This window comes from Borostomias antarcticus, assembly GCF_949987555.1.
Source record: "Borostomias antarcticus genome assembly, chromosome: 24".
In the NCBI taxonomy this organism is placed as follows: domain Eukaryota; kingdom Metazoa; phylum Chordata; class Actinopteri; order Stomiiformes; family Stomiidae; genus Borostomias; species Borostomias antarcticus.
This window is the reverse complement of record NC_140257.1, coordinates 8,217,861-8,238,380: the sequence shown is the minus strand read 5'-3', so window position 1 is coordinate 8,238,380 and position 20,520 is coordinate 8,217,861. Positions and strand designations below refer to the sequence as shown.

The 20,520-nt window shown below is 42.4% G+C and overlaps 1 protein-coding gene across 1 annotated transcript; it reads left to right on the top strand.

Annotated features, from left to right (window-relative positions):
* Positions 1 to 259: 259 nt before the first annotated feature.
* On the top strand, positions 260 to 19,448 carry LOC311325481 (high affinity 3',5'-cyclic-AMP phosphodiesterase 7A-like; the record flags this gene model as incomplete). The annotated part of the gene is made up of 13 exons (XM_084458195.1): positions 260 to 397; positions 12,369 to 12,450; positions 13,113 to 13,205; positions 14,675 to 14,826; positions 15,069 to 15,132; positions 15,422 to 15,517; positions 15,743 to 15,843; positions 16,068 to 16,199; positions 16,795 to 16,886; positions 17,466 to 17,610; positions 18,127 to 18,223; positions 18,319 to 18,399; positions 19,234 to 19,448. The coding sequence occupies 13 exons, from the start codon at positions 260 to 262 to the stop codon at positions 19,446 to 19,448; spliced, it is 1,488 nt and encodes a 495-aa protein (XP_084314321.1).
* Between the last annotated feature and the right edge of the window lie 1,072 nt (positions 19,449 to 20,520).

The window sequence follows — 20,520 nt, the reverse complement described above, 5'->3', positions numbered from 1 at the left end:
CCCCCAAATGGATGAAACACTGGTGAAATGGGACTTCACGGAACATAAGATTGGAGGAGCTGGATCACATTCGACAACGTTTCGTGCCAAGTTTGATGCACCAGAAACGAGACCAACCTCTTTCTTTATGAAGATTACTACTAATATTTGACGCATCGAACCAGCGAAAGGGTGACTGTGGAATTGACACATTTGCAGTTGTCACATTCTATCTTTTCAGATTTTATGTTAGGCTACTGGACCCAGCGTTGACTGTTCAATGGCAGTATGTTATCAGTTACCGATTTTGCCTCTAGACAGGCCGGTTCCTAAACATGTTCTCAACCGAAGAGGAGCCATCAGCTTCAGCTCCAGCCCATCTCTTTTTGGGGGACTTACCCCAAGACAGCTGTCCAAGGTAAGAGCAATCAGGAGAAATACAGGGTAATCAAGAAACAGCTGTTTCACATCTAGCCGATTATCTAGGAAATCAATGTGTGCAGTGTTTGATGTTAGGAAATTATATGTGAATTGTAACAGTTTTGTCTTAGCCTATTGTTAAATCCCAATTAACATGTAGACTAATGTCTTTATACAGAGACACACACACAAGCCTTGGAATTGCCCAATTCTAATGATTGAATTACAATCATGCAGCATGCAGTTGAATCTTTCCCCATGAATAGAGTTACCGGGCTCTTATGTATCCTAACATCAGTGTGTCAGGTATCTGATAACAATAGTAGGCTAGGCCTATTTCTGATAAACCGTAGGCCTAAACCATATTATGAGCTACCATCACACAATGAAAAAAACATTTAAATGATTGTTCTAGTAGCCTATTCTTATCGGTAATGCATAGAGATGGGTCCCTCAACGCTGATTGGAGTATAAACCGCTTATTGCAAAGTGCTCTTTGTCATTTGTCATTGGGTATTATGTGGTGTAAGTTGAACATATAGGTCATATAGCCCACAGCCTACTGTACCTACTAGGAAGCTTCCCGTCGCAGTTCTTTAATGTACATCTTCAACGTAGTTTCCAATGATAAACTCTTGAATTTAACCAGGATTAGTGGTATGATGTCACAATCATTCACAATCATTCACTTATGCTTCTCTCTGGCCTTGGGTCATCCATGTAGAAGTGGTGGCCTACATCTTGGTGCTCTGCGATGGCTTGTTGGCCTGATCTGAGTTATTACAATAAACACGACCAAGCTGATGGCTTGATATAATCTGGAGTATTAAACTACATGACCCCTTTGGCAAAAGCTGATCCATGTCTTGGTGTGCAGCATGTCTAACTGGCAGTTGGGAGACAGATACAGATACGCTAGAAGCCTGCTGATACAGTAGTTTTGTAAACAGCCTAGCACCAACCATTTGAGTCTCTTGTCTATAAACAATATAGTTTTGGGTTATCTGTAGCAGGTTGCATAAAATCACTTTCTATCAGCTGGGAGGCAGTAATACCAATCCAGTGTGATATTGGGATTAGTCTTGATTAGCCTACATTAGATATCTTGATGTCTTGGCTTTATTGTACAGCACTAAGGACCTTACAGATATGATATCTTGGCTTTGTTGCATAGCACTAAGATTTATATAAGATTTATCAATCTTAGATTGATCAAATTATGTCATGTGCGTCACAAGGCAGTGATAAAGAGCTTTCAAAGGTGATTAAGGCAGTTGCTTTACGTCAGTTTGACAACCTCAAAGCTACTTGAGCCAAGTTCATGTCTCAGGGAACATTGATTGTGAGTTGTCTCTTAGTTGAGATAAGGTTGTGCTTTGACAGATACAGTGTGTCACATCAATGTGCAATTTGGTTAGAGTACTGGAGCGGCTGCTCCTTGCATTGGACAGCATGCTTGTGTAACCCCTTCATTGCCAGCCAGGAGTAGTCTTGACAGAACTTAAAGGGCCAGCTTAGCTCCATGTAGCCTAGTACACTCACGGAATGTTTTTTTGTTGTTGCCAGAATGTGTTTTCTTCATTCACTTCTATGGAGTTGTTTATTGATAAGACCTACACCGTTTTTATTTTATTTTAAAGGTCATTAACACTCATTCTCAGCTGATGATATTAGGCTACTATGAAGTATATCACCTGGAATGATTGCCAAGCATTCCACAACAGTCAAGAAAAGACAACATCAACATGATTTTATCAGAACAAATGTATCTGGAAGGATATATCAGTTGTTGTGGCCTTATGTTTACCTAAAGCCAGGTGTAAACGACCAGCTCAGTGCCCTTGCGGTTAGAGTGTCCGCCCTGAGACTGGGAGGTCGTGAGTTCGATCCCAGGCCGAGTCATTCCAAAGACTATAAAAATGGTACCTGATGCCTCCCTGCTTGGCACTCAGCATCAAGGGTTGGATTGGGGGTGAGTCCCTGCGACATACTAGCTTCATGTCCAGGGGGTGTACTTGTACATCAAGCTGCCTCACGCTATAGAAACAGGAGGTAGGCTCCTGCCCTATGGGCCACTAGGCCCGAGAAACATTGGTTCTCAAAAGACTTACTTACTTATTAGGTGTAAATGAAAGCTGTGTGCTTTTTTCTGAAGCTGATATGACCTGACGGTCCTCACCTCACACTGACCCTCCAACTGCCTACTTGCCCTAATCTGTGAAAGGCTAACAAGGGTGTGGCTAACGTGATGAACCCTTAGGGATGCTCTTAGTCTGTTTACTGTTCCTCTATGCCATTTGATTGCTTTTAGCAATGTCTAAAAGTCCATTAGAGAGTCCTAGTATTCAGTCCACATGCTTAAGTGGGATTTACTACAAAGCTCACTCTGTGGAATGTGCAGATACATACTCCTGCCGCTTCTCCCAGTCCGCTGCTACAATTCACACCAGAGCTTTGAATTTCTGAAGCACCTTAGAACAGTTTTAGCTCTTGTCCCTCCCGTATTTAGAGTCGGCGTGCGTTTTGTGGACAGACATGGGGAGAGTTCATCGGTCCCGCTTCGTCCTGATTCAGCCTTGTGTGATTTCTGCCGTCCGCAGAAGAACCAGCGAGGGTTAACTGAGCCAGGGATGCACTAGCTCGTCACTCGCCCTAGATTCTGTCTGGGATGATATGGGCATATGCTTTGCTCAATGGATTAAGACCATAAGTGTCACAGTCAGTGTTATTATTTACAGGGAATAACCGTAAAGCCACACTCTGTGAGCAATGAATAGTCCCACTGTAAAGACTGAGTCAGCAACACTGAAAATGTCAACAACCAAACACATTCTGGGATTCAAATGTAGCGCATATCTATCTTTAATACTCAGGCAAAGTGATCCCATGAGTTGAAAATTGATTATTAATTCATGATTATTGAAGTAATGATTAGGTCATTTGACAAAATGTTTAATTGGGCTTTTGTTTTTAGTTTGATTCAAACTGTTCTTCTCAATGAGATGTATTTTATATTCTTCACAATCAGCAGCTATATCCTAATAATGAAAATCACCAGAAACCATGCAGTATTTAGTCTCTAAAGCACACTGAAAAACCCTGTGTCACTACCATGTGTGAATTGAAACCATTCATTCTGTCTCTGTATACTGCATGTGATGTGAGTGATGTGAGTCATCTGTCTTTATCGTCACACACTAGCTGAACAAGCTCTTTATAGCTTAGGCCCTGGAGACTGACTAAAGACAGTATGGTTAGTCAGGTATTCAGACTGGGCAATGACAACGGCTAGTAGAGGTGGGAATATGAAGAATGCTGCTAGTGTGAACTCGGCTTGCCAAATGACGTAGGAGACTCTGCAATGCTGGCAGACTGACGCGCGCCATGCTGTTGAGACTTGTAAGCCAAAGCCCTTGGTAGTGAGACCAGCACACCAACTGAATGGTTAACATTCAACACATGCTGTGGTCTCTTGAGTTACTATGCCGAGTTAGTATGCTGAGTTATTACTGATTGAAGGCCAACAAGAAAAGAAACTCAAAACGTTGCTTCATTCATGACGGTATATTTTGTGGAATACATTTGGGTTTCAATATGAATCATACGCTAGAAGCTCCATTGACTAAAGAAAGATCATGCATCAGGTCCACTATACTATACATTCCCACGTGTGGCCCTAAGGCTCTAGAGATGTTGGTGTAAATGTACACTTTTCTTGGTGGACTGGAAAATTCGAGTGCTGTGTTTGGTGAGCTGTAAAAATGGTGAGTTTCAGACTGAAATGAGCATGTGAACGCCTGGCCCAACCACGCCAGCATTACTAGTGGGACTGGAGGATGAGGCACCAGCTGCTTCCCGTGTTGACGTCTTATCACTAACCTTTTACCTTCCACATATTCCAGAGTACAGTACTGGTATCACACTATGCATGCATGCTCTGTGCAACCATACCGGTGATAAGGGAATGATATTGAACATATGTTTGACATTCAGACTTATATTATTTTATTGTTGTCATGTCTTTGTTTTGTTTTTTTAGCAGGAATACGCAAAAACTACCAGATCGATTTTCATGAAACTTGGTGGAGGGCTGTAGCATGGGCCAACTTGGAGCTCGTAAAAATTTCGGGTGGATCTGAATCAAGGGTTGGGTTTACGAGCTGCCCAAACACGGCCGAGCCGGCCATTCACCGCCATTCATTATTTTGACTACGATTATACAAAAACTACCAGACCGCTTTTCATGAAACTCAGTGGAGGGGTTTAGGATGGGACAATTTAGAACCCTTTCAATTTTGGTGCATACAGAGTCACGGAATGCATTCAGGGACGGAAGTCATTTCTGGTCTTTGGTCTTTATTGAGAAGTTGCTACCCATTTCAGTGAGGACCTCAAACTGAACTATGGTAAACTGGTCTAGAGCTCTGACTTAATGTAGCTGTCGTGTACCAGCAGTGCACGCACTGCAGCCTGCAGAATTTGTATACATGAGACACCTTTGTTTGCATTCTATCTGGATTTGCATGATATTTGACAGTGAAAGAGACACATTTTCACAGCCCTCAAAGGAAGGTTTAAGGCTAGCATGAAGTGGTATTGTACAGACCAGGGCTGAGTTTCCCAGAGGCACGATGAACGTAGCGCTAGGGTGAACGCCGTAGCTGAACGCCGATGAACGTAGCGCTACGATGCCTCTGGGAAACGCAGCCCAGTACTCTTAAGGTTATCAATAGAGTTTTACAAAACTGCACGAAAAAAAACACAAAAAACTTAGGATTAAAATGAGAAATGTAAAATATTTTTCAGTATTTAATTCTGCTTGCAGTAATGGCATACTCACTCAGTACTGTATATAGTTTGATGTACAGACATGTTTAAGTATTGCATCAGAGAGAAAGCTTTGACAGGGTATTGACATTTTTTAAACTATATAATTTAGATCCAGTAGCCTCTTGTCAAAGCTGTCACTTTCTCAGAATGAAATGTCTTAACCTGTCACCTGAGTTTGACTGCAGTAGATCCGCAGATAGGGGCTAAGCATAGGTAGCTGTTATTGCAAGCCTTCTCATTAAGCTCATATCTCAACAGTGAGATTGGAAAAATATACATGAGAGGAGCCATAGACTCGCTTGCAATGTTTACAGTGCTACAATAACAGAAGACACTCTGCTTGGAACAAACCGACACGTGATGAACTGGTAGTCCAATATCAAAACCACCCACATCACCACAGCCAACAGTGAGCTGGAAAAACAAACAGAACAGTTTTTTGCAGATGTATGCATCATGTCCTTTAAACAAAATCAAATAGATAATCTAAATGGAGAGGAATTCTAAACAAAAAGGAATTGAGAGGCCTGCTTATTCTCTGAACTGTGACATTTTAGAGTCTGACAGTTTTACCGTCATCTATATCACACCCCAGCACAGACTGCTTGAGAGTTCATATTAGCCACACTCTCTCTTCCTCTAGAAGTCAACAGTCGCTGCTTTCACATACCAAGCAGTCTTTTTTTCTCTCACACTCAGCGCTGCAAAGTAAATTGTTAGCTTAAGCTCGCAGCTAACCTTTTGGAACAAAACATCCTCATCATTGAGGCGTACTTGCTTGTTTCTGTCTTGCTCAACATTTCACCAAGTCATCAATGAATAAGACTGATGATTTGTCAGCTCATCAATGATTAATCAAGGAGTTATTTATTGAGCAGAGGGAAACTATCAAATTACCACCCTTGTGTATTGGTCTCCGATACCCATGTTGGGGGAATTACCAGGAAAAACATCCCAAGTGTCCTGTTGGATTTGGAGAAGAATGTTTGGTTAGCTGTCTTTGCAGGAACTTGGCTGGACTGAATGCCACAGTTTCCCAAGCTATGTTTTTAAAGGCACAGTCCTTAATGTTTCCTGCTGTCCAATGGCTATTGAAATGAATGATACCCACTGGTTCTAAGATTGTAAATGACCAGTGTTTTGTAATGATTATATTTCCTTTATTGAACAGGCTAGTTTGGGAGCAGGGTGTGTGATGGGTCATGGTTCAAACCCATGCAGTGCTGCACATGTACAGGTGCCAAAGATGGCAGCCAGACGGTCCAAACACTCTCATAGATTTCTCATGGCTTTAACATACAAACATCTCAAGAGTTTAGCGCCGAACTCTTGGCTATAATTATCACCACAACTTAAATAAATTATTTAAATAATGGATGGATAATGGACAAAGGCCCTTTGAGGTTCCTAAGACTGCTTTAGTGTGAGTCTTGAGCCCTAACGCTAGTTTGTGCAGTCATATAACACAGGCCTTGTGATGGCTCTATTTCTGGCCCGCGGTTCACCATGCTTATCAACTGGGCTGACGTAGGTTGGGGTGGGGTGGGGTGGGGGTGCGGGGATTGTCTAATTTGGTCTGTGGGTCTGTGTGTGAGGCAAGGGCATACCTATCCCCTCTGTCCTGTGGATGGTTTGTTGAAGGATACTGCTCAGACCGTGCTACTGCTTCTCTAGGTTCTATTGCTATGTTTAAATAACAGACTTCACGTAGTTGGATTGTGTAAATTACACTTCAACTAACCTGTAGACCCATTGTTCTTTTGTCATTACTGTAAGTGCATGGTAGAGCAGTGCACATTCTCCTTAATGTGCAATTACTTCCAAGAGAGCCATTATCAGTGATGAGTAGTTCATATAGAACCTTTGAAAATCATGCCAGCAAAATGTGTCCTTTTTAAATGGTAGGACTCCAACTGATGAAGACTGAGGAACGGCATTGTCCATAACTATCATGGGTTTCCCAGGTGTAATTCCAGGTATATAGTCCTATGCTATTTGAAAGTATGTGTAATGCGGAACACTTAACATAAGGCAAGACAACTCTCCAGCCAAGCCAATCTTTTGTAGGCAGCTGACCTTTTTGACATACAAAACCTGCTATGTCACGAGTAAGGTGAAGTGTAGTAATGCGCTCCCCTCTAACCCCCCACCCTCCGTGTCTTATGTCCGAGTGTTTATGAGGTCTGTTTGGCCGTTGCTACACGGACACAGGCGGCCCATGCGAGAGACGTAAGAGAGCGAGCGCCAGAGTTCAGCGCCCGGGTGGGGGGGGGTGGACTGGCGTGTATCCCCATATACAGTCAGCAAGACAGTCGCTAAGTCCGCTAGGTAGTTAGCCCCCGGAGTGTCTGGGCAGGTGATCGCGCCGGGAGCGAAGACAGCTGCCGCGCAAAGCTCCACTTACTGTCCCTGCCCGGGTCTTGAGCTGTCTTTCATCAGCCTGCTGATATTCACCAGGGCCCGAACCCCCCCCACACACACACACACACCATTTGCGCTAGACACACACACACCCACACCATTCGCGCTATACACACGCACGCACACACACGTGCGTGCGCACACACACACATACACGCATGAACGAAGCAGGGAGAGGGACTCTCAATCCTTGGCCAGGCGGCCCAATGGGAATTGTATTGATCTGGTCCCTGATTGTGATTCTGACTCGCTGGATCTCCCAGAAGGTAGGTTGTCTTCAACACCACTTGCTAGATTTGAACGAGGTCCGCTGGCTCTGATCAAGAGTAAATTGGTTTGACGTTGACATTTTCCTGTGATGTGTTGAAATCTTTGAAACTTCTGTGATCTGTTGACAGTCGTAGGAACTAAGGAGGTGGGAGATGTGAGTGTATGAGCTCACGTGCGGTAGTCTGTGAACTACTCTATGAGAACAACTACAATGAGTACCTAGGACTGGAATGAGGAACTGATTAGCACTGATACTGTAAGGACAAGCGATTACAAGAATTCCAATGTACCTGTACCCGTTGCAGGCATATAAACGCTCTAATCGATTCAGTGATTTTGCATATTATCAAGTTGATACACTGATTTTAGCAACATTGAAATTCTAACTATACACAGAACACAAAATGAATTCCACTAAACACTTTCTTGAATGGTGTAGTATGCCAAGAGTAGGATGACCAAAAGTGCCTGTTCTGATTTCATTTTCACCACTGTGGACCTGGTGTGGCGGCCATGATTCCAGTCTTGCCCCTTGGCTCCACTGCGTCCTTCAGCATCCGTCAAAAACCAAGAAATGAACCTCGGCGATTCTCTAACGTCGGGACGCAAGCATCCAACGCGACACAACAGCTGCAGTGGAGCCGCTGTCATCAGTTACAATGGATTCATTTGCTTAGCGTCTGATAGTTGATGGTTGACGCTGACGCTAACGGACCCAGTGGAGCCGAGCCGTTACAGAAGCCCTCTGTCCAAAATCATTGAACAGCCATTGTCTACAATACATTGTGGGAAAAAGGAGTGGTGACATTTGAACTGGCACTCTACAGTGTTTTCAGTGATCTCCATCTGGCCAATTTAGCTGAAACCCAATCCTGTTGCTGTTAATTAGATGACCCTCTGTCTGGGCCAACCTTTTCCCACAAGCCCCAGCAGTGTCACTTCAACAGCTACAGCTGAGCTGTGGGAACGTCGGCAGAACAGTACTGGGACTCTACTTAAGAGATCTACTTACATTTATTATGAATTACTTTTGCCAAGCAGAGGCAAGGCAATTTAATTTGAGTATTATTCACTACGGTGGCAACTTGTAGATAGATGCAGTGAAAGAGCTTGAATTGCAGTGTTTTTGTGACGTGTTTCAGTATGTGATTAGCGGTAAAACCACTGAATGCAACACACACAAATTAATACACAAATGCATACATAAATGCATACACAAATTAAGAACATAATTTAGTTCCTTAACCCTTGAAACAACAATGTCTACAGTACAAACCAATGCTGTTAATCACAGACATGTTCTGACTTTTATCCAACCAAAACCGACACTTTCAAAGTCAGACTTTATGATATACATACAATAACCAAGGTTTATTGTGAGACATGAGGCGAATGAGGATCAGTGGAGCCTGTCGGCCCGTGAGCATAGAATGTAATGTCGAGCCTCTAAGCAGGAGAGAGTGGCATGAGAGATGGTAGCACATGTCCGCCCCAGCCTGACAGACGCCACAGTGTTTTCACCAGTGCAGTGAGGCAAGCCGGTAGTGCCGCACGCAAGCGCTGAGCCTGTCGCGGCCCACATAGTTGGCGAGTGTGAGGGGAGATGCCAGTTGCTGCCTGGTGTGAAGAAGCACATGTATGGGCACAGCAAGACTGGTTGTCTTAATAGTCCTTGTCCCTCAAAGAACCAGATTCATCCTCCCCAGCCGTAAACAAAAACTGAATTGTGTAGGCTAAACATCGTCTTTGTTGGTACCCAAAACGCTGCCCTCAAGGATTTGTAGGGTCTCTTCTGTTCCTTTACTTTGCCGAGTAGTGTATTACTCCAGTATGCCTTTGGTTATCAACAAATAAAAGTGCATAGTAAACATATTGTCCCCTACCAAACTTCCAACAGGAGCTCACAAGAAAAATCTCCCACAATGCTCTGCGAACGTGATGCAGTGGAATCCAAACACTGACATTTTTAAAAACAATGGCGGAGAAAAATATCTCTAATGCGAGAGAAATTAAACTTAAAACGCCACCACCTTATTTATTTATTTTTTTACATTTGTTGCCTCTAATTACCTTAATGGGACTGACTCAAAAATAATTAAGTTAAATCAAACAAACAACTGCTCACAATGGATAATCGTTGCTGTTTATGAGCAGCTGGGTTTGACACAGCTGGCATTAGCTGATCGGGTAACCATTGCTAGTTTCATGACGACGTCCCATTCATGTCCTTTAACAGCCAAGCAAGTAAATTAATATATCTTCTTAAAAAGTAACCAGTTCGCTAGCTAGACACAGTAGCCAGTCAATCAGGTCGTCTCTTGTCTCTGATAGCTTTACTGGATGTATTAAGATACGATAGTGGCTTCTAGACACGTAAGATATCCTTTTGATGACCTCATCACATCTTTAGATTGAAGGGCTTCCTACTCTGTTGTTTACACACTGGAGATTCTGTATGCAAATGAGATCAACAGCTGCTCTTTTGAAAATGAGCGGACTCGTGGCTGGTGGTAGTAGCCTAGCCTACATGTGCAATCCATGTCAGCTGTTCTTTAGCAGTTCAATATGCAAACTAGACCACTTGCTAACATGGGGTCCATTGCCAATTTGAAAGTGCTGGTTTGAAAATCGGCCGACAATTGCCAAGGGCCTTCTGATAATGGGGAGTTAGAAGTTGTAATTTATTGTGAAGTGAAATGGATTTTCAGCATATAAACCAGTTATTTTCACAAAATTACCCTTTTCAGAGTGAATATGTCTATTCTGAACCTTCTAAAGCATCTTGAAATGTGGAAAGAATACCCGATACAAGATGATACCTTGTTTGTGCATTCTGTAAACGGGAGGTTTCTAGCCCACGTGTGGATTAGCTGCCCGGGCCAGTTGGTCCCATGTATCTGCACGTGAGGAGGACTTCTACTGGTACAAACTAGTTTGTTGGATGTAGGATGGGCAATATGGACCGAATCCATTTCAGGATGGTCATATCAGAATAATCTTATTGTAACCAATAGACCAATATATTATGTGATCTGACCTGGAGGATTATTCTTCAGTGTACCCTTTGGAGTGCTAGCTGATGGCATTGACCTATTTTATGCTTGAAAATCTGACCACAGGCTGCAAAATGGCTCTTCACAGAAGAGTGTATGCAACTTAAAATGCATTGTTTAAAAAAAAATATTTGGAACTGTTGTTTTATATCCCAGCAACCTTAATTTGTTGTAAGGCTAGATCTTGTGACCAAAGATACTGTTTAATCTCAAATAAAGGTCACTTGTGTGCGTCCGTTGTGGGACGCTGAGATGGTAAACAATACAAAGTATAGTGAAACCAAAGGAAATCTACTGTATGTTTAATGCCCTTTGCATTTAACAGTGTGGCATGTGTGGATAGGGCTTGGGGAATATCAATTATGCAAAGCGGTTGAGGGGATTGACGTCATCGGTTTGAATTTGATGCCATCTCAGGGGCACCCCCGGTGAGCTATCTGAATGCATTTCTGGTGATGAGCCAGCAATGTTCAAAAGGGAGAGGGGAGAGGTGTAGTTAGCTGACTCTCTCTCTCTCTCTCTCTCTCTATCTTTCTCTCTCTCTTTCTCTCTCTCTTTCTCTCTCTCTCTTTCTCTCTCTCTCTCTCTCTCTTTCTCTCTCTCTCTCTTTCTCTCTCTCTCTCTCTCTCTTTCTCTCTCTCTCTCTCTCTCTCTCTTTTGCTCTCTCTCTCTTTCTCTCTCTCTTTTGCTCTCTCTCTCTTTCTCTTTTTCTCTCTCTCTCTCTTTCTCTCTCCTTTCTCTTTCTCTCTCTCTCTCTCTCTCTCTCTCTCTCTCTTTCTCTCTGAGTTTTTCCTCTCTCTTTGTCTGAGCTTCTTTCTGTCTCTCAGCTTCTGTCCCTCTACATTTCTCTCCCGCTCCCTATTTCTCTCTCTCTCTCTCTCTCTCTCTCACACACACACACACACACACACACACACACACACACACACACACACACACACACACACACACACACACACACACACACACACACACACACAGTGTCCTGGCTGTGGCCATTTAGAGTAGAAGTATCACAGGGCACCAGACTTCTGCAATGAAGTCAGTGCATCCCAACCATGAGAATCAGTGAGTCTTATTGGATGAAATTGTCCATTGTAACCTTTTGTATTTTGTGTGCATAAAGCTCTTCACAACTCATGGTTACAGCAAGTTAATGCATAATTTCTTGTCAAACGCAGTTACGGCAATGGAATGTTGCAATCCAGCTTTTTTCCACATCATGTCAACCACCCTTTTACTCATATGCCTAGATGGTAAGATGTCACTGCCTAGTTCTTCCTCCCTTCAGAAATAAAGCCTCACAAAGAAATTGTTTACCTCACAAAGACAGTTTGATGAAACTGTTAGTAACTCGCATTCCATTTTATTCCACTAAACGTTGTTTCTTTGCAGAGACGAGGGGCGATCTCCTACGACAGCGAGGACCAGACGGCTCTCTACATTCGCATGATAGGTGCGTGGGACATTGACCTGGGTAACACTTTTTTTTTCACAGTCCTCCCAGATTATGATTATTAAGTAACATTTAACTAAATATCCACGCTACTAACCCTAGACTAACACTTTAACCAATTGTTGTTGCATATGAATATTTTTTTGTCTGTTGCTAGTTTGTTGGCAGTCTGGTGCTAGTTTGAGAATCTTTTAAGTTTAGCTGTCACCAGCTGCTTCACCTATTATTGTTATCCAGTCCAATTTAGAATGAGTCTTAATTAAAATGCAAAATGTTTGTCACTCTATTCTATTGCAATCATTTATTTAATTGTGGAATTGTGTGGATTTAATATCCGGATTGATGAGTTTGAAACTGAATTGACCCCAAACCTGCCTACAATGTCTCATCTAGTATAACTGAAGAATGGGATTTGTAATCTCTAGTCTGAATAGAGACACAGGATTCTTTAGCATTAGCTGCCAGTGCTAGCAGTGTGTGAATACTAATGGCCACTCTTGACACCACGCTTTAGACTGCTTCCTGTCCAGCTGTGTCCCTCTCCTGTATGCAAACGCTTAACTGGATGAGAAGCCAGCTTATTACTGCCTGTACCTTGAGGGTGTTTTGTTGTTGTTTATTGGCAGTACCTTGAGGGTGTTTTGTCGTTGTTTTTTTCTTTCACTTTACCCAATTCCCTCCAGGAGATGTGAGAGTCAGAAGCCAGGGGGGGTTTGTGGAACCAGAGAGACGAGGCTCTCATCCGTACTTGTATGTTGACTTCCGAACTTTGCACTGTGAGTATAAACTGTATTAATTAGTTCAGTGCTTCCGCAATGTTACAATGTTTTGCTGTCTACTGTATATCCCCAATACAATCATATACAGTACTCTGTAACCAAAACACTAAACCAAATGTCTTTTATCTTATATCCTTGTTACTTCACACTGGGAGCTAGGCTCATTATGTACATGCTTTGATTCATTTAAAAGAGTGAAATGTGAAAAGCAACTTTGTCATTCTCCCTAAATATATTATTTTCCAATAATGCCTATTGCATATCAGGAAGGTTTGTTGTGCTATAATCTCCTAAACAAATTGATAGGTGGGATCCAGCTGGTTGTCCTATTGACAAGTGATGTTGATGTGTGTGCTGACTGCAGAGTACTTTTCCACCGATCAATATTCATTTAGTGATTTGTTTGCACCAATGCCCAAACAAAAGGTTAAATAATTTGACCCAATTTCATGGAATAATACAAAATCTGGTGAAATAAATAAAATAGGGGAATTAACAGATATCCAAAAACTAAAATCAGCAGGAAATATCCAGATAAGGACTTCTCTGGTGTTCCCTTGCACTGTAAGTGAGTTTTCTAGAATGTTGCTTTGCTGCAGGAGGCCATTTGAGAATGGTGAGTGTGTGTTGACAATGCAGGATTCCGATTGGTTGGCTGCCAGCTGGCTGGGGAATGGGCTGCTGTGTCAGCAGCATGTCTGCGCACACTCACGCACGCGCGCGCGCACACACCACCAACCAACCATTGCACCATTCACAGAGCTAGTGGGCTTAGTGGCCATGGCAGGCTTGGATCCTCTCTGTGTTTGTCTTATAACGATGTAGATGTCATTGAAGGGCTGCTCACTGTTTGAATTGCATTGGTGCTAAAAAAAAAGGTTCATAGTACATATTCTTGGAGATCTGTGAAATGCCTGTGTTGACCATGCAACAATGTCTCCACTTTTGTTTCCTAAGTTGTCCTTCATCATTGGCCTTGTCCTCAGCCTTGATGCGTTGTGCTGTCATGTGTTTTAGTGTACAGTCTACTGCTCTGTAGACTAGATTTTGTATAAACATGGACGATGAGTGTCATTCTGTAGGACGTATAGAAGTGATAAAGAATTCTTCAACAGAACTGTATTTGAAAACCTCAGTATTCTAGAATCCTACAAGCCCAACAGTATTAATACTAGTTTTTTCAAGTCATAACATCACATGCAAACTAGATAACTGTAGGTTAACTTGCAAAATATACATGTCTATGGAACATGATAGTAATGGTAGGTAAGATTTCATAGCTATGATGTTGCCTATGGTGTTGGCTATAGTGTGTGCTTTTTGATAACACATTAGATTCAGTTAATGATAGCTGTAGTGGAAACTATAGGTGCATGTCATCATCCACCGTTAGGTTGCTAGGTTAGCAAGCTACCACTAATATGAATGTTGCTGTAGGGTAACTGTTCTGAATGTTTATGTAACAGCTCGACCCGAGTCTGCGGGGCCTGTGTCTACCAGGAACATCCGCAGGCTACTGAGCTTCCAGAGGTACCTTCACTCATCACGGTTCTTCCGAGGTCTCCCAGCCCTCAACCCTCTCTACATCCTTGACCATGACTACAATGGTCAAGCCAAGGTGTGTATGTGTGTGTGTGTGTGTGCGCGCGTGCGTGCGTCCGCCCGCCCGCATGTGCGTACGTCTCTCTATTGCCATTTGAAACTATTGCCTTTTTTCACTCCCCCTCAAATGTACATGGCTAAAGCTCGTGTCACACACACACAGCTGCAAGTGCATATGAAAGAAATTCAACTTGAAAAAGTTAACAGAAAAACGAATGAGCTGGTATGAAGAACTACCCTTTTCATTTTTTATTTCAGTGTATGCTGGAGAAGGTTGGGACCTGGAACTTTGATATTTTTCTGTTCGACAGACTTACAAACGGTAAGGGTTTTCCCAAGTGTGTGCTATTGCCCCCTGCTGTTAGGGAATTGCACATGCATACTGACTTAATGTCTAGGTAATATTAGAAATAGCCATCATTGCTCTCAATTTTGGTTAGAGAATAAATGTTTCAACATGAAATTATTTAGAGTCTAACCTGTGGTTGTGATTTAAACCTTTAGTCGACCATTAGGACTGTTAAAAATAGGTGTCCCTGGTCTGTTGTGATTACAAACTCTGGCGTTATTATTGGACGCATCAGCTGATGTTGTGACTTCTTTCCTTACAGGAAACAGCCTTGTCAACCTAACATTTCACTTGTTCAACCAGTATGGCTTGATTGAGCTCTTCCAGTTGGACATGGTCAAACTGCGACGATTCTTAGGTATGGAGAAATGTAGAAACGGCAAAATAATTAAAATGACTGCACAAAATCTCAGTACTGGTCACCATAGTGCACTTAATTATGAGGATCTCACCTCAATATTGTCTTGCGTTTTTTGATACTAGAAGTAATTTATAGCTGAATTCTATTTATGATACGACAGTACATCCCTGTGTCAATAACTTATTATTTTTTAAGATTGTTGTGTTGTTACTGTGTCAATAGTCATGATCCAAGAGGACTACCGTAGCCAGAATCCCTACCACCATGCAGTCCACGCTGCCGACGTGACTCAGGCCATGTACTGTTACCTAAAAGAGCCCAAGGTAAGAGGAAATACTACTGTTGACTGGTTACAGATATCAATTAGATTTTGCTTTATCTGTATCTATTTTAGTCCATTACCTTCCAAAAGATAAAAACAACAAGGATTAGTCGACTCGCTAGTACACGAGGAGAGACCCTTGTGTGTGACTTATAACAACTGTGTCCATGTGTGGGTGTGTGTTTGTCTTTATCTATGCCTGTGTGTGTGTTCATGCACTTCCAGCTTGCCAAAACACTCACTTCCTGTGACATCCTGTTGGGCTTGGTGGCCGCTGCTACCCATGATCTGGACCATCCAGGCGTCAATCAGCCTTTCCTCATCAAAACAGACCATTACCTCGCTGCACTGTACAAGGTAATGCCCCAGCGCTTAAACACTCTTGGTTTTAGACCATAGAGATTAAAACAGACCGCAGAGATTAAAACGGATAAGCACATTTATCTCTACAGTCAAGGCTTTTACCCCAATCAGACTCAAAGCCCTAATCCTAAATCCCAGACCTATACATTCCAATGTATTCTCTGACTAGCTGGTTGAAATTACTAGCATATTCCTTTCATCTGTCCAGATTACTCTGACCCCCTCAGTAGGGTTCAGGGCATGATTGAGGACCAGCCCTAAAACTTCCCAGTGGAGAAAGGGTTGGCAGTACATGTTAATTGTAGGCATAGTATCAACCTCTGTGTTTTCAATCCCACTAGAATCAAGAGTTCACTTGTTTAATGTTGCTGACAAATACCTTGAAAAGAACAAACTATCTAGTGACTAGATAGTTTGTTCTTTTCAAGGTATTTGTCAGCAACATTAAACAAGTGAACTCTTCACTTAACGACATGAGCTGAACTCTTCAATATCAACTCATCTGAATAAAGAACTGCGCGCTGTCTTCAATGAAAGCTCTTCAGTTTGTCTTGATCATGTTGTGGGTCCGGTTTGTGCTGCGTTTCAGAACAGCTCAGTTCTGGAGAACCACCACTGGAAGTCGGCAGTGGGGCTGCTCCGAGAGTCCGCCCTGCTCTCACACCTCCCTGCGGAGGACAGGTCAGACAGTTCACGCCCATACAGCCCTAATCCTAATTGCACCACATCATGATATCCAGATCTGTCATTTTTTGGTTAGTTGCATTTAGATTGATGGGCTATGAATGCTATTAACAGGCATTCATCCGTTCAGTAATGGCTATTCCTCTTTCGAAAATATATATTTTCCATTTTGTTGAGATAGCTTTCCCAGGCTTTCAGATTACATTATTACTTGGATCAGCAATATTGTGTCTCTGTGTGTGTGTGTGTGTGTGTGTGTCTGTGTCTAAATACTATTTGGTTGGAATTATTTCAATTACTTGATTTCTCTTGTCTGGCACAATGAAACCAATGCACTGTTCCCAGAAAATTACAGCTAACACTTCAGGCAGACTCAAGCAAAATGAAAGGATTTGAAATAGTATTTAGACCAAGCTCCGATCTGTATCTGACTAAACTACAGTAGTTGTATGTTCATGTTCAAAATCTTGGCTATGAACGTCATCTTAACAAATGAGTGAGACTGATTTCTACTACTACTGTACCAGTATTATTTACTGAGTTTACTGATCTGATGTTTTTTTTGGTGTCGTCTAGACTTAATATGGAGGAACGACTAGGTTCTCTGATCTTGGCCACAGACATCAGCCGTCAGAATGAGTATTTGTCTGAATTCAGGACACACCTAGACAAGGGAGACCTCTGTCTCAGCAGCCCACAGCACCGCCATTTTGTCCTCCAGGTAAGCAATGCAGTGTTCTTTCAGAGAGGGCCAAGAATGAGAGAACATGAACCTAACCCTAACCACCTGAACCTAACCCTAACCACCTGAACCTTGTGAATCTTAATCATTGAAGGAGTACGAGAGAGAGAGAGAGAGAGAGCGCTAACTACACCTCTCCCTTCTCCCTTTTGAACATTGCTGGCTCATCTCCAGAAATGCATTCAGATAGCTCACCGGGGGTGCCCCTGAGATGGCATCAAATTCAAACCGATGACGTCAATCCCCTCAACCGCTTTGCATAATTGATATTCCCCAAGCCCTATCCACAAATGCCACACTGTTGCCAGAGAGAGAGAGAGAGAGAGAGAGAGAGAGAGAGAGAGAGAGAGAGAGAGAGAGAGAGAGAGAGAGAGAGAGAGAGAGAGAGAGAGAGAGAGAGAGAGAGAGAGAGAGAGAGAGAGAGAGAGAGAGAGAGAGAGAGAGAGAGGTTTGCCTGTCCTGAGTTTCTGCTCTTTTCACCCATGTGCCCTGAAGATGGCCCTTAAGTGTGCAGATATCTGCAACCCCTGCCGACCATGGAAACTCAGCAAGCAGTGGAGCGAAAAGGTGACAGAGGAGTTCTTCCACCAAGGTAACACCTATTCCTCATTGTAATCCAAGCATTATTGTGTGCTTGTAACCCAAAGTTTTACAATAAGCTAACCACCTGAATTCTCTTGTCATTAGGGGATATTGAGAGGAATCATAATCTTGAAGTGACCCCGCTCTGTGATCGGCAATCCAACTCTGTGGCCAATATACAAATTGGTAAGACTGATTCACCATAAACCTATATATTATAAAACGGGTAGTTAAGTACAGTATATGAATGCAATGGACAAATAATATTTTAATGCTCCATGTTACATGTTGCTCTACTGCAGGAAGCCTAGCAGCTTCCCCTACCTGTGATGATATTCCCCGATATCACACGGCCTTTCTGGCATTATCATATTAGAAAAATCACACCCAGGTGGTGAAGTAAGTGGTTCGTGAGCAAACTCTACTACCCTCTGCTGGTGTGGTATTGACTACTCCTGATTGGTCTAAATCTCATGCGATGAACTAGGGATGTGCACAACTCACATTTTTCATAGTCGATTAATCAGTGGGTGGTATGAACGATGAATTGTTTTTTGGCCGACATTTGAAAGATTTGATTCCAATGTTTTAAAAGAAGTGTTTATTTGAAAAAGTAAAGACCACAATTCCATTGATGATTATGACATTGTCATTTAGCCCCCATTCCAATCAATATAGCACTACAGAATGGATGATGCATGACATTAGTTCAGTTCAATTGAAATATTTTTTAAAGGACATGTTTATTTGAATGAAAAAAAAATTTTAACCACAATTTTACCAAAATCGACTAGTGACCAAAAATCGACTTTGACTGTCATGAACGATTAATCGATTAATTGAACCCATCTCTACTATGAACAGACACACATACACACTGATGGACCTACACACGCCATGTATAGAAACGGCTGCACTGCTTAAAAAGCACATCTTGGAATGGCCTCTCAGACAATCAACTCAACTCAGTGTTAATTAATAAACATGACATGCAGTTACCAACCGATTCCCCTCCTGCAGGTTTCATAACGTACGTGGTGGAGCCACTGTTCGTGGAGTGGCGGCGTTTCTCTGACACGCGTCTCTCTCAGACCATGCTGGGCCACCTGAGCCTGAACAAGGCTGGCTGGAATGGGTCCCCACCCGACGAAGGCTCCTCCTCCGACCTGGCCCCTGTCCCCATCCCAAAGGACAGTCACTCCAAAGTAATACCTCAGGGAAGCAAAGACTTATGACACACCAGGCATGCCCAGCTGTGCCACAGCGAGGGGCGAGACCGGCAGGGACAGGGAGTGGGAGGGGGATGTGCATCGGACTGACATGTAAATGTAAAACGCCGCTCCCCGCATTGCCCACCTCAGCCAACATGCTCCCATCTAGGTATACCACTGATTTTTTTTTTTTTCTTCTCTCACCTAATTTAACTTAATTTATTTAATTTGGACCCATTTTCATCACTAGCTTCAGCAATACCTAGATACCTCATGTTGCTGCTGCTGTGTTTTCCTTTAGTTTGTTTTAATTTAATGTTTTATTTATGTTTCTGTAGCTGTGCTCTGGCATCACTGATTTGACACGCCTCCCTTTTTATATATTTCCACACAAAGCAAGAAAAAAGCTATTCTGATTAAAGTGCCATTTGCAAACATTTTGGTTGAATGCTTTGACAGTGAGAAAAGTAAGAAGCCTTGCAAGCAGAGGTTCATGTCGTTTGAGACGAGCTGTACTGCACTGTACTGTAGTAGGGTGCTGCATTCAAGACTAATAATCTTCCTGATGACAAAACAGTAGGTGATCTATGTGTATATTAATTCTATAATTACTTTAGTAGCAATACTGGGTTAGCTTGGGTTGGCACAATTAGATTGATGTGTGATTACATTGTCAATAGGGTGAAATATTTATTGATATTATACAAGTGTAAATGGTTCCAATTACACTTGTACGGTAACCTGAACCTCTCAAATGATGCCTTGTTCCCTGAAAGTACTCTCTGGAACAATGTGTGAATGCAGTGTTGTTACTGTAGTCATTACAGCCTAACCATACAGGCACCAGAGCAACTTAATGAAAAGTCTGACCATCTTCCTCAACATAGGATCATCATGTGAAGAGCCCACTTCATCTGCTGCCTCTGAAGACTGTTTACAAGCATCCATTTTGTGATATATAATGATTTACATTATTTTGTGTTGGATTTTTACAAAGGAAAGCACATACTGTAAGTGTAATAACCACTCACATGAAATCCTTATCCTGTTGACATAACTGTACTTATTGAACAAACATCTGGATCGCAGATCAACA